This window comes from Drosophila tropicalis, unplaced genomic scaffold, assembly GCF_018151085.1.
Source record: "Drosophila tropicalis isolate 14030-0801.00 unplaced genomic scaffold, ASM1815108v1 contig_845, whole genome shotgun sequence".
NCBI lineage: Eukaryota > Metazoa > Arthropoda > Insecta > Diptera > Drosophilidae > Drosophila > Drosophila tropicalis.
The window spans coordinates 9,138,303-9,156,826 of record NW_027173338.1 but is presented as its reverse complement, the minus strand read 5'-3'; the positions used below and the strand labels follow the sequence as shown (position 1 = coordinate 9,156,826).

At 31.6% G+C, this 18,524-nt stretch overlaps 1 protein-coding gene across 1 annotated transcript; it reads right to left on the bottom strand.

Moving 5' to 3' along the window:
* Positions 1-354: 354 nt before the first annotated feature.
* Positions 355-17,603, bottom strand: Rbp9 (RNA-binding protein 9). The gene is given in 8 exon segments (XM_068295866.1): positions 355-8,104; positions 8,174-8,351; positions 8,609-8,888; positions 10,370-10,627; positions 10,686-11,182; positions 11,760-11,905; positions 11,986-12,247; positions 17,412-17,603. Coding segments are annotated over 5 exon segments (2,181 nt in total). The 5' UTR covers positions 11,170-11,182; positions 11,760-11,905; positions 11,986-12,247; positions 17,412-17,603; the 3' UTR covers positions 355-7,123.
* Positions 17,604-18,524: the final 921 nt, after the last annotated feature.

The following is an 18,524-nucleotide window of genomic DNA, read 5'->3' as shown; positions in this document are numbered from 1 at the left end:
ATAGTTTACAACTATATCCTATACTTATAACAACTTTTCCAGCCTATTGCATACTTTGAGGAGCTAATTTTGCACACTTCGCCGTCTTAGATCGACCTATGGATACAGTATTTATATATTCTAGATCAGCATAAATCAGCGGATTGTTTTCTCACAGTTTTGGAGCTTTTGATCGCGAAATCTGCCATTTATTAACCAGAACATTTAAAGTTTAAATGATTTCCTATTCAAAGTCTTGTAAAGTGCCATTGTAAGAGCTGGAGAATCTCTACCAGTTTTAACTGTTTTTTAATGAGACCTACCTGATTTCTTCATTTGCCGTTGGAGTTGTGGTTGAAGAAGATTTTGGCCAAATTTTAAACACATCATTTCATAGCTTTATTGGAATAAATTGTTGCCTTCCTCCTTCTTCTTACAGCTTCATCTTCATTGTGTTTTATGTCTATCGGTGTCTTTGTGGTTGTGTTTATGTGTGTTCGTGTTTGTGTGTGTGTTTTAAATTCTCTGATTAATTCATAATGAAGTATAATTGATACTTAATAATAAATGTTTCGCACAGAGTATACCATAAATATATATTATAATATTCTATATAAATTTGCTTTTTCTTTTTAGGGTATCGTTTTTGTCGTGTTCTCGTGTAATGAATGAAAAACTTGAAGAAATATTCTTGATCTTGATTAGAGAATTTGTTTGTAATTTAATTCAAAATTTAGTGTTTTATCATTTAAGAGTGCACCTCATTGCACACATTAATTTAATTGTAATACATAATTGGTATTTCGGTTTGGTTTTTCGCTATACGCATTTTATGTATGTGGGTGTGTGGGTGTGTGGGTGTGTAGGTGTGTGTGTTTCCGACCCATTTTCGGTGATGATGATTAAGTAAAGTTATAAATATAAGTAAGTATATTTGCTACTATAATACGATATTCGAAGACCACCAATATTTGTTTTCATTCACTATTTTGTAATTGTAACGAGAGAGGAATTGGAGACAAAAGGAAAAAGTGTAGGTTCATGCTCAATTATTTGTCGCATTGATGGATAATAAGTATGTAATATGTAAGTATATTATTATAATTCCACAAATATGACACAATAGCATATAATATAATTATTACATAGATAAACCATACGACATACGACAAAATTCAAATAAGTTATGAATTAATAATATACTTAATATTTTTGGTACCTAAATATAATGTATATATGTATATATATATATAAGTATGTATATATATGGGTAATAAAATATTTATGTAAGTTTTTGGTTTTTGAGCGCTTTTCTTTTTGTCGAACGTATATGCCACTTAATTATCGAGTTGAGTTTGAAATCTTCATATACATATATATATATATATATCTATATCATTGTCCTTCCATAGAATCCAATCCATACAATTTGATTTCGCTTGATGGCATTTAACAATAGGGCTTAAAATTAGTACCACTGACTAATTTTATTTATTTTTCTTTCTTCTTTTTGACTAATATTGATTTATTATTCTTTTTTTGTATACATAATTAGTGTTTTTGTTTTTATATTTGTTTATAACATTTAAACATATAGAGAGCTTTTTCGATTTATATATTTTACTGACGGCTAGAAATCGGAATTTAGTTTTCCTTTTTTTTTTTTTTTTGAATTTCAATAGGAAACTATTAAGTAAAATAATAAATAGGTATTTCAATTGGCTACAGAGGTTCTTAAAATATTGAAATGTTTGCAAAACAAAAATTATAGTTTGGTTTATTAACTGGGGAAGGAAATTTGCTACTAAACCTATTTTAGGAAATGTACCACCAAGTCACATTTAATATTAGAAATTTTCATAAAATTTTTCGCTTCAAAAGGTGAGTTACCACAAACTTAGAAAACCAAAAGTCGAAATGGTCAAATATTTTTTGATGTCAAAACTTCAAAATGATTTTTTGGGTTGAATACCCAAATACTGAAAAACAGGAATTTTTGGCCAAAAATATAGATTTGGGATTGGTTTTGATTGCCAAAGGCCCGCACTGTCTTAATCTGGCACTGGTTATAACTATGTAGAGCAGGCAAAAGCAAAAGTTTGCTTCAAATCCTCAAAATAACATCGATATTTGCACTCAGAGAAATCTGTTAAATAAACTGTTGTCAACAATAGAAATTCAAATTTAATAAGACAAATTTCAAATGTACCACATTTGTGTATCAAATTCATTTCAAAATATGGGCTATCTCGCTCACTCTTACAAGTATTTTAGCGCCGATCTGTTGGTTCTTCTAATGAACGCCTTTTTAGCCCGTAACTTGGCTGTTTTTGATCCATTGGTGAACCGATAGCTATTACTAAGAAAGCCAAGAGAGTTTTCAAATTTGATATGAACTTGATGGGCATATATAAGTCTAAATACCAAAAATTATGTCTTTAGCTTCTTTATACTCCGAGATCTGAATGTTTATACAGACGGACAGACATACGACTTATTTTTTTATGTCCTTTGTTGACTTTAGTTTACAGTTTTTTAAAAATTTACAGTTAACTCCCCACCTCAAGCTGTTTGATTCTCAATTGTAAATTATTAATAGACCAATTAAAAATTTTAAGGTCTCATATGGGAAAACTTTTACAAATTTCAGTGGTAATCCTTATAAATTTTCTAGTGCCAGTTAACTTGATAAAGCTTTTTTTTTTTTATTTGCCAACAAGCCATTTCCATTAGCTAAATTTTTGTTTATTCTGTTTTGTTTTCTTTTCTTCTTTTCTTTTTTCAATTAATTTATAGCACAAGAAAATTTGATCAATTGTGGTTTTATCATTCTTTCTCGAATAGATCAGATTTTATCTTAAATGTGTTGTTCATCTTGTTCAACATTCAAAGTTTTATTCATTTTGCGTAGAGTAAAGATTGAAGAGAGCAGTGTGTGTAGTAAAAATGTGGTGTGTGTGGGTGTGTATGAGTGTTACAGAGACATTTAAAGAGAAAGAACGCTGCTGCACAGGATTCGCACCTGGCAGTTGGCGCAGTTGCACAACCTTTTTGGCTTATTTTGTTTGTTTTTTGTTTTTTTAAACGCTTTTTCTGTGTAACTTCTTTGTTTGCATTTGTATTTTATTGCGTTATATATTGTTATTACATATTTTCGGTATTCATTTCATGTTTTTTGATGGTTTTACCCTTTTCTTTTTTTTTTTTTTTTAGTTTTTTTTTTTTTCTTTGTTGGTGTAAAAGTATAAAAGTGTACCATATTTAAGCCTTTTTTCACATGTTAGTTTAAAAATTTGTTTCGGTAACTTTTTTTTTTTTTGGTTTTTTGTTTTTACAATATGCCCTTCTTCGTTCTTGAGTTTTTGCTTCGTTCATTTCGTTTACAGGATATGCGCTTTGTTGTTTGTTTTTTTTTTTTTTTTTTTTCTGTCTGTTTGTCTTTCAATCATTTAAATGTTAACATTTTTGCGTTATTCATTCATTTGTGGTTTTATTTTTGTTTTTATATATTTTGTTTCTTGTTGTAAAAATTATAAATTTGCTCGTTTCATTCTTTCATTTGCTTAGTCTTTTCTGCGTTTTGTTCTCGCGAGATCCCTTAAGGAGATCCTTGTTTTCTTTTTTTACGTATGATTCATTTTCTGATTCGTTTAGTCAGTTTTAGTTTTGCTTGCAAGTTTACTTTTCGTGTTGTCCTTGTCATTATTTTATTTTTTTTTTTTTTTGTATATTATTGTGCGGTGTTTTTGTTCGTTACCATACCTCATTAATATATAGACATATGTATATACATATATGTATATGTATATATATATAATATAATGTATATATAGTACTTCATCATGTATATATATTTAAATTTTTAAAATACTTTCTTCGGTTTTTGCCTCTTATAAAACATTTTTCCATTTAAAAAATGTATATAATCGATTGCTTGTTGGTTTTCCCCATCGGTTTTCTGTGCTTTTCCAAAGGTTTTCCTCTTCTCCATTGTGCATTATGCGTTTCATTCATTCATTTTCCGTTTTTTGATGTGGTCACAAAAAAATTGTGCCAGAATTTTTGTCTTCTTCTAGTGAAATATACTATATAAAAACGTTTCTCTTGGTGTTTTTGTTTTGGTTTTTTTTTTTCTTTTTTAACATTTAGCATTTGTTTGCTGGAAGGTTTTTATTTTGTTTTTTGTCAAATTTTGCCTATTTTATTAAACATTTTCTTTTCTGTTTTCTTAAATATTGAATTGTTGTGTTTTTTAAAATATTTTATTACTTTGTTTCAGTCAAGCATTTGTTTGCGCATGAATAAATGGCTTTTCAAAGTGTTTTGTTGTTGTTCTTGTTGGGTGTGAAGAGGAGCTTGGCAATTCTACAGGACACACTAACCTACATATATGTATGTATATAGTAAGTTTATATATTGTTTTTTTCTATGTATAATATTTAAAGTTTTTAGTTTTCTTTACTTGACGTATACTTGAAAATGTTTTTTTTTTTTTTTTTGCCATGAGTTAATTGTTTTTACTTAAGTTAATAATAATTTTTTTTTATTTTGGTATGTATGCAGATGTATAAACATTTAAAATTTCCAAATTACACAACATCAATATATTATTAATTATAATATATATAATATTTGATTTAGGGTTTTTTTTGTGTTTTGTTAGTAATAGATTTGCATATAAAGAGAGAGAGAGAGAGTTACACATACACATATGTTTAGTTTAAAGTTAATTTATAACAGTTTGAAAATTTGAATTAGTTTTTTATTTATTTTTTTGGTTACAGTTTACTCACTTGCCAGGCCATGAAATCAATCGAAACTGAAATTCATTTGTATTATCTAGATTTAGATTTACCGATGAAATAATTACAAATTATACAAATTCATACCATCGACTACATACTCTACTCTGGACTGTCTACGATAGATATACATACAGATATATACGAAAGCTAGATGAATAAGAATTGAATTTGAATAAAACTTGGTGCAGAATATTTTTTAGTTTTTTTTAAACAGTCTACTAATTTTAAGTATGCAGCTAAGTACTAAAGGGACGGTATGGGAGATACATTAAATATATAGCAAATGTTTATGATCGATAGAAAAAGCAAACTGATTTATTTTCCAGCATAATAACAAATAAAATTTCATTGGGGGAAGTAAAAAGGTTAAAAATCTATCCCCTAAAGTATGCAAAGAGGTGCCAAATTGTTAATGGTTTTCAAAAAATATATACAACTTGAGGCCCTTTAGTTTTAGAAATTGTCTATTAGCCAATCAATTAACATTCATAGTATATTAGACTAACTATTGCATACTTTAGGGGAATATCCTTCTTTACTTTACTTTTTGCATTCTTATGGTTATTTTTTATCTCCTTCTAATACTGTTTACAACGGACTTTGGAGTTGGAAAATCCTCTCAACTCATCTATCTTTCGCTGTGAATTTGGAAAACTCTTTTCTCATAAATTGGGAAATTCTGCGAGGATACACAAAAAATGTTGTTTTTTCTCTACATCTTTTCTTCTCTCTTTCTCTGCCAAAGTGCTCCACATGTTTAAAAGTCGAGTCATTCTAGTATATATTCTATTTGGCCATTTGTTTGTTCTTTTCAGTGTTATTGCAGTTGGGTTTGAACAAATTCGTTAATATGAAACGCATTTTTATTTTGTTTTTGTCAATTTATGTGCAGTTTTTACGTACATTATTTTATTTTCCATGTAAGTAATTGGGAGGGACTTTTTATTTTATATTTATATATGGGTGAATGGCATGTTCGATTCGCAAGATGGTTTAGTTTTTGTTGTTTTTTAGTGATTTTGTTTTCTTTTTTTTTATTTGCTTTTCAATTTTTCTTAAACATTTATTCGTTGTATTCGAAAAATTCTGTTCTTTAGTTGCTTCTTTTTTATTTTGTTTGTCTTGCCATTCGATCAAACGATTTCATTACTCTTTAAACTTTAAGCCATAGCAAAGGAAAATTGTTTAAAATATTTAATTGAATAAAACAAACGACTGAGTATTTTAGGTGAAAATTGTTTAAGGATTTGTTGCATAGTTGGAAATGAACTAAACACACATAATTTATTTTGAATTTCTTTATTATTATTATTATTTAATATATGTATATATATATGTGGAGTTCGTTAATATATATAAACATAAACATATTCGTATGTCTCCCGCTTTTTGTTTCAAGTGTTTTTACGAAATCTTCAATTCTGCTTTCCATTCTATTCTCCTCCCTTAAACAAATGATTCGACTATTTGCCACCTTAAAAGACGTTTTCTACTTGTTTGACTCGTTCAGTTCTTTTTGTTTTTGGTTTTATACATTTGTATTTATATTAATTAGCTTAAATATTTGTCAAGTTTTTTGTTTTTGTTTTGTTTTCATTCTTTGGTGGATTGTGGAGGCTTCTTGTAGCCAGTGTTTTTTTTTCTTTTTCATTACCTTTTTATTTCTTTCTCTTATTTTTGTTTTTGGGTTTCTTATTGTTAAAATATTTGTAAAGTGTGTGTTTTGTGGGGTTTTCATTTTATTTCAATCAACACTTTTCAAACAAAAACTTAAAATTAAACAAATACTTAAAATTTAAATTATATGAAATCTGCGACAAGAAAAAAACAAAAATTAACTTTTAAAATTGATTTTAAAAAAGTTAGCATCGTTTTTTTATACTCTCGCAGAACTCAAAACAAAAAAAATTAATTTGAATACTTTAGTTTAAGCTAATTAAGAAATAAATTCACTATTTAGCATCAATGAATTTTATAACAAAAACTCATCAAAAACTATTTTTTTTCTCCTCAAGAAAAAAAAAGAAAAGAAAAACCAAGAACAAGACAAAATAAAATGAAACAATATTTCTGTTTTTAGAAGAACGACAAACGCAATTATTGTCAAACTTAAATTAATTTTTCTTTTAGTTAATATAAGAATATATTTTAACTAAAAATAAACGAAAAAAAAAACAAATGTATCTCAATTCGGACACACAAAAGAACTCATAAACTTAATTTTCTCTAACATAATTTTCCATAATGGAAAAACAAAAATAAAAAAAAAAACTTTTTCAAGTTAATTTAACAATTAACAAAAAAAAACAAAAAATATGTTGAAAGTTGTAAATTTGTGTCTAAAAAAACCAATTCGACCAATTTGGCATAAATGATGATTGATAGCCATTGCCATTGCTGCTATTGTTGTTGTTATTGTTGTTCTTATTGCCTGAATTCAAGGACGAGGAAGTCAAATTTAAACCATGATTGCCCAACAATGAGCTACCGCCATTGGCCCCACTGCCTGAGGAATGATTCTGATTGCCAACAGCTCCGGCAGATGCAGCTCCTCCTCCTCCTCCTCCTCCAGGACCGCTTGCACTATTAGCCACATTGGTTAGAAATTGGGCGAATTCCTGTTGCAGTTGCAATTGCTGTTGCAATAGCTCAAAGTGATTCTGTGGCTTGTTGTAGATGAATTTCGAAGATGTTTTCAATATATTCCCAGACGATGAAGACGAGGAAGTCAAAGCAGCAGCAGCGGCAGCGGCGGCGGCACAGACGGCTGCATCTCCATTATAACTAGTTGATGTTCCAGTTGTGGTTGAAGCTGATGATGTTGCTCCCGATGTTGATGCAGTATTGTTGCTGTTGCTATTGTTGCTCTTCTTGGATGGCGGCATTGATGATTGTTGCTTATTGTGGTTGTTAATGGACGTGGCGAGTTGTTGTTGTTGCTTCTGTTTAGCTATTAGATTATTTGCGTTGTGCTGTCTGCTGTGATGATGCTGATGATGATGATGTGGGTGTTGTTGATGGTAATGCTGTTGATTGTGATTCTGATGTTGTTGCTGCTGTTGATGTTGTTGCTGTTGCTGATGCATCACCAAGCCATTGGCCGCCAAAGCCGCCGCCGCTGCATTGGCATTGACAACAGCAGCCAACTTGGTTAATAATTACGTTTGCTTATTTTTATTGGTCTTAAAGCTGACCTGAAGCACACGGTTGCCCAATGTGTAGCCATTGAGCGATTGTATTGCCAAAACAGCTTCCTCGTAGTTGGTCATGGTGACAAAACCGAATCCCTTGCACTTGTTACTCTGCAAATCACGAATAACCTGAACCAAACACAAACACACAAGAAAACTATCTGACTACTCTCCTTCAATCGATAGAGTATAACTCACCTTAACTGATTGTACGGCTCCAAACGGCCCGAATAGTTGCCACAACACATTCTCCTCAGTTTCGGGGGCCAGATTATAGACAAAAATGCACCAACCGGAGCTGGCAATGGTGTTGCCTTGTATCATGCCATTCGTAATCAAATCACTGGTTAATGGTGAGTACCGTGAAATCACAGAGCTGCATGGAAATGTTTCGAGATCTTTTCAAATCCAACTTTCTTAAATAAGTACTTTTTTTTTAACACATTTAAAACATGCGAAAACTTAAAACAAAACTATGCTAAAGTATAAAAAAAAAAAACAAAAAGCATTTCCTCAATTCATTCCCCCCCTTTTTTTGGACTAAGCTTTATCTAATTTCAGCCATAGTTAGTGCAGTAAAACATTCCGTTTCCATACCATTGCCACAAATAATAATTTTGGCCTTTTTCTAACCTGTAACGACCCGCATTGGGATGTATGGCTGCGGCAGCTGCCGCCGCTGCAGCTCCGGCCGCAGCATTGGCCGGAAATGCTCGACCACCGCGGGCATTCTGAGGTGCTATATAGGCAGCCAGTGGTTGCATGCTATTCTTGTTGCTACTTGGATTGTTGGCAAATTTAACGGTTATCGGTTCGGTGGAGTTTTTGGGAGTTGTACCATTCAGTTCCTTAATGGCACGATCAGCCTCGAAGCGCTGATCGAAACGTATGAATCCAACGCCTTTGGAGAGACCTACAAGAATTGGCATAAGATGATTATTATTTCAATAAATGGATAATATTTTGTGTTCATCATAGCATGCAAGTTTTAGAAAAGGGTTTAAAAATCATAACCATGTAAAATAGATTAAATGAAAACATGAAAAATTAAATTTGTACAAATTTGAGTTTTGTTTTTCTTATGAAAAGCCAAGCTATGATTTAACGCCATTAAAAATAACATAGTACAAAATTTTAACGAAAAACCAAACCTACCCGGAGCATGTTCATCTTTTTTAATATTGTTTTTTTTTTTGTTTTATAATTTGGTTTATGGTAGATTTTCGATTATTAACATGTAAAAAAAACAAAAAATAGAAAAATAAAAATACAGTAAATGTAATTAATATTTTAATAAATTACAACTGATATATAAGACTTAGTTAAAGTATGTCTTAATGTTTGCCCTTTATATTTTAATAATAGTAGACTTTTTAGATATTTTCTTTTATTTCTTTAACTCTGAATCGTTGTGCTAACTTGCATGACTTTGAACTGATCCTTTCCTCTGATTACAATGCTTTTTATCCTTGTGGAGGGTATTAAACTATTGAAATTGCACAGATGGTTGTAACACAGAGAAAGTGACGATATTTATTCTTGATTGTCATGAGAATACGAGTCGATTTAGTCATGTTCAAGACTTCGAATAGAAAGCTAGATCAACTTTGACATTTACCATTGATCGAAAAGCCTTCTTTATTAAGAAATATCTCATGTATAATCAACTTACAATTTAATTGCATCTAGCCCATCTACTCGAAATCTTTGAAGGCCTAACTATTGGATCATAGATTATCTTTATCGCCGCTTATCACCTTAAAGACTTCTCGTATTAGAGTGCTCTCCTCTATCAATTTCTATTTAATTCATGGTTCACTGCAGGTCAACATATGTATGTTGAAAAGTTTGTCTTTACTTCTTTATTTTTCAATGTAATTTCCAAGATAAATAGGCCGCATCCCTTGGTGAGTCGGTTAGACGGATAGGGATTCAGCTCTGTGTCGTAGAAAAAACTGTCTGTCCTCTGAATATTTCTATGATTTGAACTCGAATACGCTACTGAATGAATCTAATCGAACATCACTACTAAAGCTTGAAACACACCTTAACAAAATGAGTTGATTAAGTATTCTAAAAAGTGTAATTTCACCGTTTTCCTACGGGTTTCCTTTAGCTTCCATATTTCTTTTTTTTATAAACGATATAAAGGTCTTTATAAAATTGCATCCGAAACTGTTGGAGTTGGTCTTTCTTTAAAGTAAAAGTTTAAGAGGATTAGAGATCGATCAAATCTTAGAAATCAACTCAAGAAGAAGAAATAATAGTCAGCTCAGCTTTTGGTTTTGTTTTTGCTTATTGCATGTCTATGTCTAGGTGATTCCGCACCAATCTCTAATTATATGCCATAGCTTTCCCACACACCCAAAAACAATGTTTATTTGATCTACTCACCTGTGATATTATCACATAGAATGCGCGAAGTGATAATCTTGCCATATGGGCTGAACAATGATTCCAAATCGGATTGTGTCATATTCTTTGGAAGACCCGATACATATAAATTGGCGCCTTTGATACTCTCTGAACTGGGACGAGCAATGGAGACCTTGATGGTTTTATTCTGCAAGCGTAGACCATTTAATGCATTGATTGCCTTCTCGGCATCCTCCTGTTTCACATAGTTGACGAAGCCATAGCCAAGGCTTTGACCTAAAGTGGAAGTTAACTTTAACATTGGAATTTTCTTTGTTTTGTTTTGTTTGTTTACCTGTGACCTTGTCGCGTATCAATTTGCAACTTTCTACCTCACCGAAACTAACAAATAATGAACGAATTTCATCCTGTGACATTGTCTGTGGCAAATAGTTGACAATCAGATTGGTTTTTGGATCTGGTTCGTTATTGTTGTTATTATTATTATTGTTGTTGGTGTTATTATTGTTATTATTATTATTATTGTTTGTTGATGCATTATTATTGTTGTTGTTATTGGATGCCGCATTATTAGTTGAAGCCTGTCCGCCAGTTGATGTTGATCCAGCTGCAGCTGCAGTTGCTGTAGTTGATGACGCAGTTCCACCATTTTGTTGTGCCTGACTATTGGTTACATTGTTGGAGGAGGAGGTTGATAAACCACCGCCACCTCCACCGCCTGTGGCAGAGCTGTTGCCGCTGCTGCCACCGGAGCTTGAGTTGCCTGACCCAGTCTGCTGCTGTTGCTGTGGCTGAACTGCTGCCTGTCCCTCGACCATTGTGTGACTTTTGCTGTTGAATAATGGATGATGGAAGTGAGAACGTATCGCAAATTTGAAGTTTTTAACAAGTTTTCGAATAATCTTTTAAAATGTCAGCCACTTTTTCTTATTGTTATTGTTAAACTACATATTATTAGAGAAATGCCTTTCTAGCTGGGAAGAAATTGTCCCTTAAGTATGCAAAAATGTTGTTTAAAACAAAAAATTCAAAGATCCTTGGGAAAACTTCTTAATTTGTTTCAAAAATTTTGGGCCTATTGCATAATTTTGGTGGCGAATTCCTAGAAGCCAAAATTTGATCTATTTCCCTTACTACTTGAAAAGTTATTGGTTAATTAAGTCTTATTTTAACTAGAAATAGAAAATGAGTGAAATTCCTCCCTAAAGCATGCCAAAGACTGGGAAGTATTGTCTGTATATTGCATACTTTTGAGGGCATATTTCTTTCATTTCGCACTGATATCTTTTAACAATCCTTTATTTGTTACAAAAAAATCAACAAACTTTTGCATACTTTAGGGGTAGAGTTATCTTCGAGTAATCTCTTACAAAAAAAAATGATTTCTAACTGGTAATGGGAACTTTACGTTTTCTTCTTTTGTAAAAACTTGATGACGTATTAAATATTTGTTTAAATTTTTGTTTTTTTTTTTTTATATATATATAAAAATTAATTTCTTTTTAGAGTCGTTTCAAAGATAATACTGCTAATATTTCTTTTGCGTTTGAATATCTGAAAAGAGGGGAAAAAAGTGAGAAAATATACAAAAATTAATAATCAATCATCAATAATTAATTAATTTAACTACTTACTTTTTTTTAACGCCCGACGACGACAATGACGACGACGACGACGACGAAAAGAGACACACACACGTGACGAGCAAAGAGAAATGGAAAATAATTGAGTATGGCTTGATCTAAAGATTCTTTTTTTTTTTGTAGCCTAGTTATAAGCGCGTCGCCATTAAACAAGTCGATGCCCCTAACAAGTCGATTAGTTATAGATAGATAGATATACACTACTATATACCACGATTGTATAATAGTGTATGTATGTAGGCCCGAAAGTTAACTGCAAAAAAGCAAAAGAAAAGTAACAAGAATTACAAAAATGTATATATACATTTATATATAGTAGAATGGAAATCAATTATTTTAATTCAATTTGAATGGAATGCGGGTAACCGCTTTACCTTCCTGTCCCTCCCACACACACACCAAGTTTTTCACTTTTTCGTTAATGAAACCATAGAAAAGCGAAGAGCTGCTTCTTATGACTGTTGTTGTTGCTGTTGTTGTAACTGCGGTGGGCCACATTTTCCCATTTGGTAATATGTATGTAAGTGGAACCTGTCTGCAAGCTAACTAACTATATGACTGACTGACTGACTGAAAAATCGATGTAATTAAATTGTATGTGGTTTGTCTGTCTAATTGGCAATAAATCCAAATGACCATGATAGCTAGCTAGAGAGGATTATCGCAACCAATTTCTCTGTATATATGTATATAGAATAACGATATTAAGGATACTAAAATCGATATGGCCAAATTGTCAATCTTTAACCAAAGGAGAATTATTATTTGTTATTGTCAGAACTTATAGAATTGATTGACTAACATTACAAAAGGAAAGAAATTATCTCAAACGATTCAATATCATGAAACTTGTTCACTACTTGTTCAGTTGTTCACTCGCTCACTTGTTCAGTTGTTGACTGACTAACACTTTCCTTACTGATCCAATTACTTACTTGAAATCAGTTTTACATGCTTACTTGCTTTTTGACTAATTTCTTCAGTTATTTTCACCATTTACATATTACAACAGGCAGAATATATGCAAAATATTGGATTAATAGAATATTTTATATAGTGAAAGTTCGGATAGCAAAGGTAAAAACATATTTGACTTTATATCTCTTTTATATTTGAATTGTTGTTTTGTTGTTTTTCTATCGACGCATGCGCCTTTGTATTTGCCTTTGCCTCAGTTTCTATTGAAGATCTCTTAATTTTGTCTCTCTTTAGTTTGAAATTGCAGCAAATTGAATCTCTTTTGGGAGTTGCAAAACTAATCCATATGAAAATTATTATAACTTGTTGGTCTTATTTCGGTTTTTGTTATTGTTGCTATTTCGAACTTGTAGACAAAAATAAATTGGGCAAAAAATGAAATGTATTTTTAGCATATGTTAAAATTGGCCTTTATGATAATTGAGGGGCCTGCAATAAACTGGTATATATACACAAGATCTGTAGAACCTTTATAATCATTATCAATTTGTCAACCATCTTCTTGACATATTTAATCCATTTTTCTACCCCCACGCCCCCTTTCCCACTCTCTTCTTTTTTGCCCCGTGGCATTCCCCAATGTAAATCGTGCAAAAAAGACAAAAAAACAAAGAAAATAATAAAGAAAAAAAACCGAACATTTTTAAAAATAAACAAACAAAATGATGCGGTGTGGTGAGGTGCCGCTGGGGGATACATTGAGACGCTGCGTAGCCGGCAAAGAATTATATTTTCGAAAATATTTTTCACATTCACATACATATATGTACATATATAAGAGAGAAATTCTAGCCATAAAGTTACGATGAACGATTGCCTGATACCCTGTTATAAGTCGGCATACACACAAATTGAACTTTATTGACTCTGAACGAAGTTAAAAGGAACGAAAAGTTTCTTTCTTCATTTGTTAAAAGAGCATTCGAAATTTTAAGAAATTATGAGGAACATATAAATTTTACTTAATAAAAAAATTGTCAGTTGTGGAATTTCTTTCAACTACGAACCAAAGTCTAACGAATTATTCGTCGAATGATAATTTTTTTGTGTAATATCTAATACAATTAGATAATTTCCAATGTCTTTTTCAATTAAGTTACTTGAGAGCTGTGAAAATCATAATTAAAGGTCGAACTTTGTGACCCAAAGGGACGTTTTTAAAAAGGACTCCAATTTTTTATTATAGGTTTACACTTTTTCTGCTTTCATTTAAAATTTAACTTTAATTTAAACAGCATTTCTGCAAAGTTTAACTAACATTTCATCAATCTACCATGAGTAAGCGAGTTTTTATTAGATTAAAGATATTTTTATGTCATTTCGAATGAAAAGTTTCTGATTAATAAGCTATTTTATTACATAAATGGAAGTTAACTTTATTATTTAATCTTTATGTACTTGGTGAGCTGTTTTATGTTTTTAATTATCCACTAATAAATAGCTCTATAAAACATAAATGCTTAATTCAGATCGATTGTCTGTTTATTTGGAAGTTTAAAAGTTTTTTGCATATATTAATATACCCGTTCAAATTACAGGGTATAACAACAACTTCGACGTCGCTGCCGCTGCACAACGCATTTTTCGTTTCTATCATTTTAGTTATTTGTTTTGAGGTTAAGTGAAGAAATGGAAGATGACAAAATATAATTATTTAAAACCAAATTACATAAATGTAGTTAAAAACTGTTTGAAAACCTTATGAAATGTTGTACCTTTTTTGATTCCTGAAGACTATGTGTGTGTGTCTGTGTATATAAAAATAAATAAAAACTTGTTGCTTTTGTTTTTGGGCTGTTGTTGTTGTATTTTCCTTGTTTGCTTGTTTCACAAAACGATTACGAAACGATTTTCTTTTTTTTGAGTGTTTCTTTTGAGGATTTTGCGGAGATTTGGATTCGTTTTAATTACCGAAAGAAAAACGAAACAAAATACCGGAAACAAACCAAAATACAAAATAACGAAAGAAACTAGTCAAATAAATATTTAGGATGAGAATTTAGTTTAAATTTGTTTTTGTGTAGAGCTTAAAACCGAAAACGCGAACGAAAACGTTTAATTTAATTTAATAACAATAATAATAATAATAACAACAATAAGAATAATAATAATAATAATAATAAGGAAATAAAATCGAAACGGAAAGTAGAAAAAGAACACGTTCCTGCAACTCAACAGAACAGAAATAAACTGATTTGGCGAGCGCCGTGGAAATTATTTTTATGCCCATTTGCCCCATTGAGGCAGGGAAAAGTCATTTAGGAAAAGAGATATCTACATATATAGAGGAAGAGACAGAGAGAAAGACTAAGAGAAGGCAATTAACTTAAAGAGAACAAACAGAATTACCAAAAGAACTAAGAACAACAAATAAGAGTGAAAATACATAAAGTACATCAGCTGTTTTATTTAAAGCACACTTTGCAATTGTTATAATACATATAAATAGGTATACCTACATATGTACCATATAAGCCTGATGTACATTTGCAAAACAGTTGAACAAACATAGAAGAACAGACCGAAAAAGTTCAAAGAATTTGCTTCGACTCTACAATACGATTGTAGGCCATAGAGAATAACCAACGTACTTTATTTGGCTCTATTAGATTTAAAAATACAAAAATATTCGATATGTTTGTTGACATTTGATTGACAAGAAGCTGTTTTAAAAGAAGGACTCGGTCAAGGATCTCTAATCTGTTTCTAGACCCCTCATGTATTCTGCATAATTTTTAATGATAATAATAATAATATGATTAGCAAGGAAGTAAGATTTCTGTGTGTAAGTTTATTTCCCCGTTAATATCAACATTTTTTTAAATTTAAAAAGGACTACGTCAAATTCAAAACAAATGTAAATTGTATATTTAAGTAAAAATTAAAACCAGAATTTGGTTTAAGTCTTTCATAACCGTCGAAGTAATTTGCAGAATTTCAGTATTTATAAAAAATGCGGACAATATAACGATAACCTCCGAGCTAAAGCAGATGTACGACTTTAAAATGAGGTATACTTTGCCCCTTGAAGTATGCAATAGACTAAAAAAGTATTAATTATTTATAAAGATACTAACTTAAAAATTGACTCCAAGCTATGTTTCCTTTGTTTAATTCCAAATCCTATTTATACTTTAAAAAACAAAAACAATAATTAAGTCTAACATTAAGCACAGTTAATCAGAGTCAACAAGGTATATAATAGTTATGAAAAGATTTCCCTTAGTCAAAATAATTTTGTCGTTAAGTCGTACAAATTCTCTTCAATACACTTTAAAATCGTTTTTGCTGGATTAGATGCCTTCACACGAACACCTACTTAATTGTCCGAGTCACAAAATGGGTTGCAATTGCATCTAACTACGCCCCTTAGAACCCCCCTCTTGATACGAGTTTAAATTGAGAATAAAAACACAAACCGTTAATTTTCATTCATAAATTGTTGAAAATTGTTTCCGGCTAATTGATGGATTGAAAGCCTTTTATACACATATCTACAAACACACACATACATACGAACATGTAGTTGAATGTACGTATATATGTATGGCGATAAGTGATTTGCATGTTAAAGCAAAAAGGAGGCGCATCTGAAATGCAAGGAACAAAACAAAAAAGTGACACACCTTGCCAAACCAATAAAAGTATGAGAGAGATGGACAAAGAGAAAGAAAGAGGAAAGAGAGAGAGAATGAACACGAAGGACTAGCGGAAAAAAATTGTGCAAAAATCTATGGCTAAAATCGTGCATTTGGGTGCGGCAAAAATAAGCAAAAGCAGCCAACTGTCAGCTGAGCGCTCCTCAAAGTATGCAACGAGAGAGCAAAAGAAAATCAGAGCCTGGGAGAGAGCAAGTTTAGCTGCAAACTGCAAGCCGATGAAGCTGGCGTTCACTTCGTTTATTGCCGCAGGAGGGTATCCACAAACCCTTTAAAAAATAATTATAAATCTCCAATAAGTTTAAAACCATCAAGTTAAATAAATAACTGTTACTTTTTTAAGCCTTTTAGCTGTTCCAAAGTTACTTGCACTAACATAGACTTCCTCATATTGTATTTACTAGTTGCAGTTTGTTGTTAGAGATTAATCATTCAAGCTATGATAAGTCCGCTCCTGCAACTTCATCCGTTTTTTTTTAGGTTAAAAGCGGCCGGCGCTGCACAGAACGCAGCTGCATATATGTATGGGTGTGTGTGTATGTGTGTGTGTTGGCGGCAAGTATATGTATAACAGAGTATAGAGAAATTGCCACCCACCCACCTCCCTTAAGCGCTCTTTTACTATTGCACTTCCTAGAGAGAGGAGAGGGAAAGCTCCACACACACACACACACACACATACAAATGTAAATGTGAAAAAAATCGACTTTGGGTGTGGGCAATCTATTTGTATGCTACAAAAATAATATAACAAACAAAATTTCTTAAAACCTATCTTACTTTAGTAGTTTTTGTACAGCTCCGCAAAATATTTTTCCAAAGGTTTTTGTGTTCTTTTTGAAAACTTTTTTCTCTCACTTTTGAATAAACTTTTTAATTGGTTAAGTTCGTTGCAAATAAGTTTTGAAAATTATTTGAGCACGCACATTTATCATACACATAGAGGAGATCAGATATATTGGAACCGATTTCGGAGATATATAACACTATATATACGTATGTATATGTATGATTGTTTATATGTGGGTGTGAGTATGTGTGTGTGTTTGTATAAAGTTGTGTGAGTATGCTAGATGTGTGTATTTTGATACCGATATACAACAATTTATAAACGACGACGATACGACGATAATCAAAAAACACAACTTGCTGCCGGAGAGTGCAAGAACTAAATGAATGTGTTCCTCCAAAATATGCAAGGAAACGCTCCTCACCATATATGCAACGAGTCCGCCGCAATGCGAATCCGAGTGAGTGAGAGAGCCGAGCTCGCCTTTTGGTCCCTTGTGGGGGAAAAGGAGCCGAACGATTGCAAAAGCATAACTGCGTAGTTTTTTGCAACGGTATATGCACACTGGGATAGAAGCTTTAATGGAATAATGACCAAATTATTGAATGACAAATACAATACAATACAATACAATCGGATCGGCTGTAATTTCTTATCTGCCTAACAAAATGTCTAAGTAGCTAAAATCTAATTCTAAAGGGCCAACTCAAAAGATTCCTTTAATTAATTGTTTTGCCGAAACTTCACACACTGTGCGTAGTTCCAAAATTTAATGACGAAGATGAGGGTTCTCTCTATCGCTCTTTTGTGTGTGTGTCCGTGTCCAAACAAGAAATTGATTTAGCGATGGCCATATTATGTTTCCTAATTTATATATAAATATGGAAAATATGAACACATGTATTTATAATCTAGTATATATTCATTATATGAATAAAGTCGTATCATGCATATGATAAATCAGATTCCAAAACTCTCTCTCATCTCTATTGAGTACCCTATATTCGTGCACAAAAACATAAACAAGGAAATGCAGCGATTCCAGCAGCTACAACGACACGAACACGAAATAAATTGCGGTAGGTTCTGAGAGAGCGTACCAT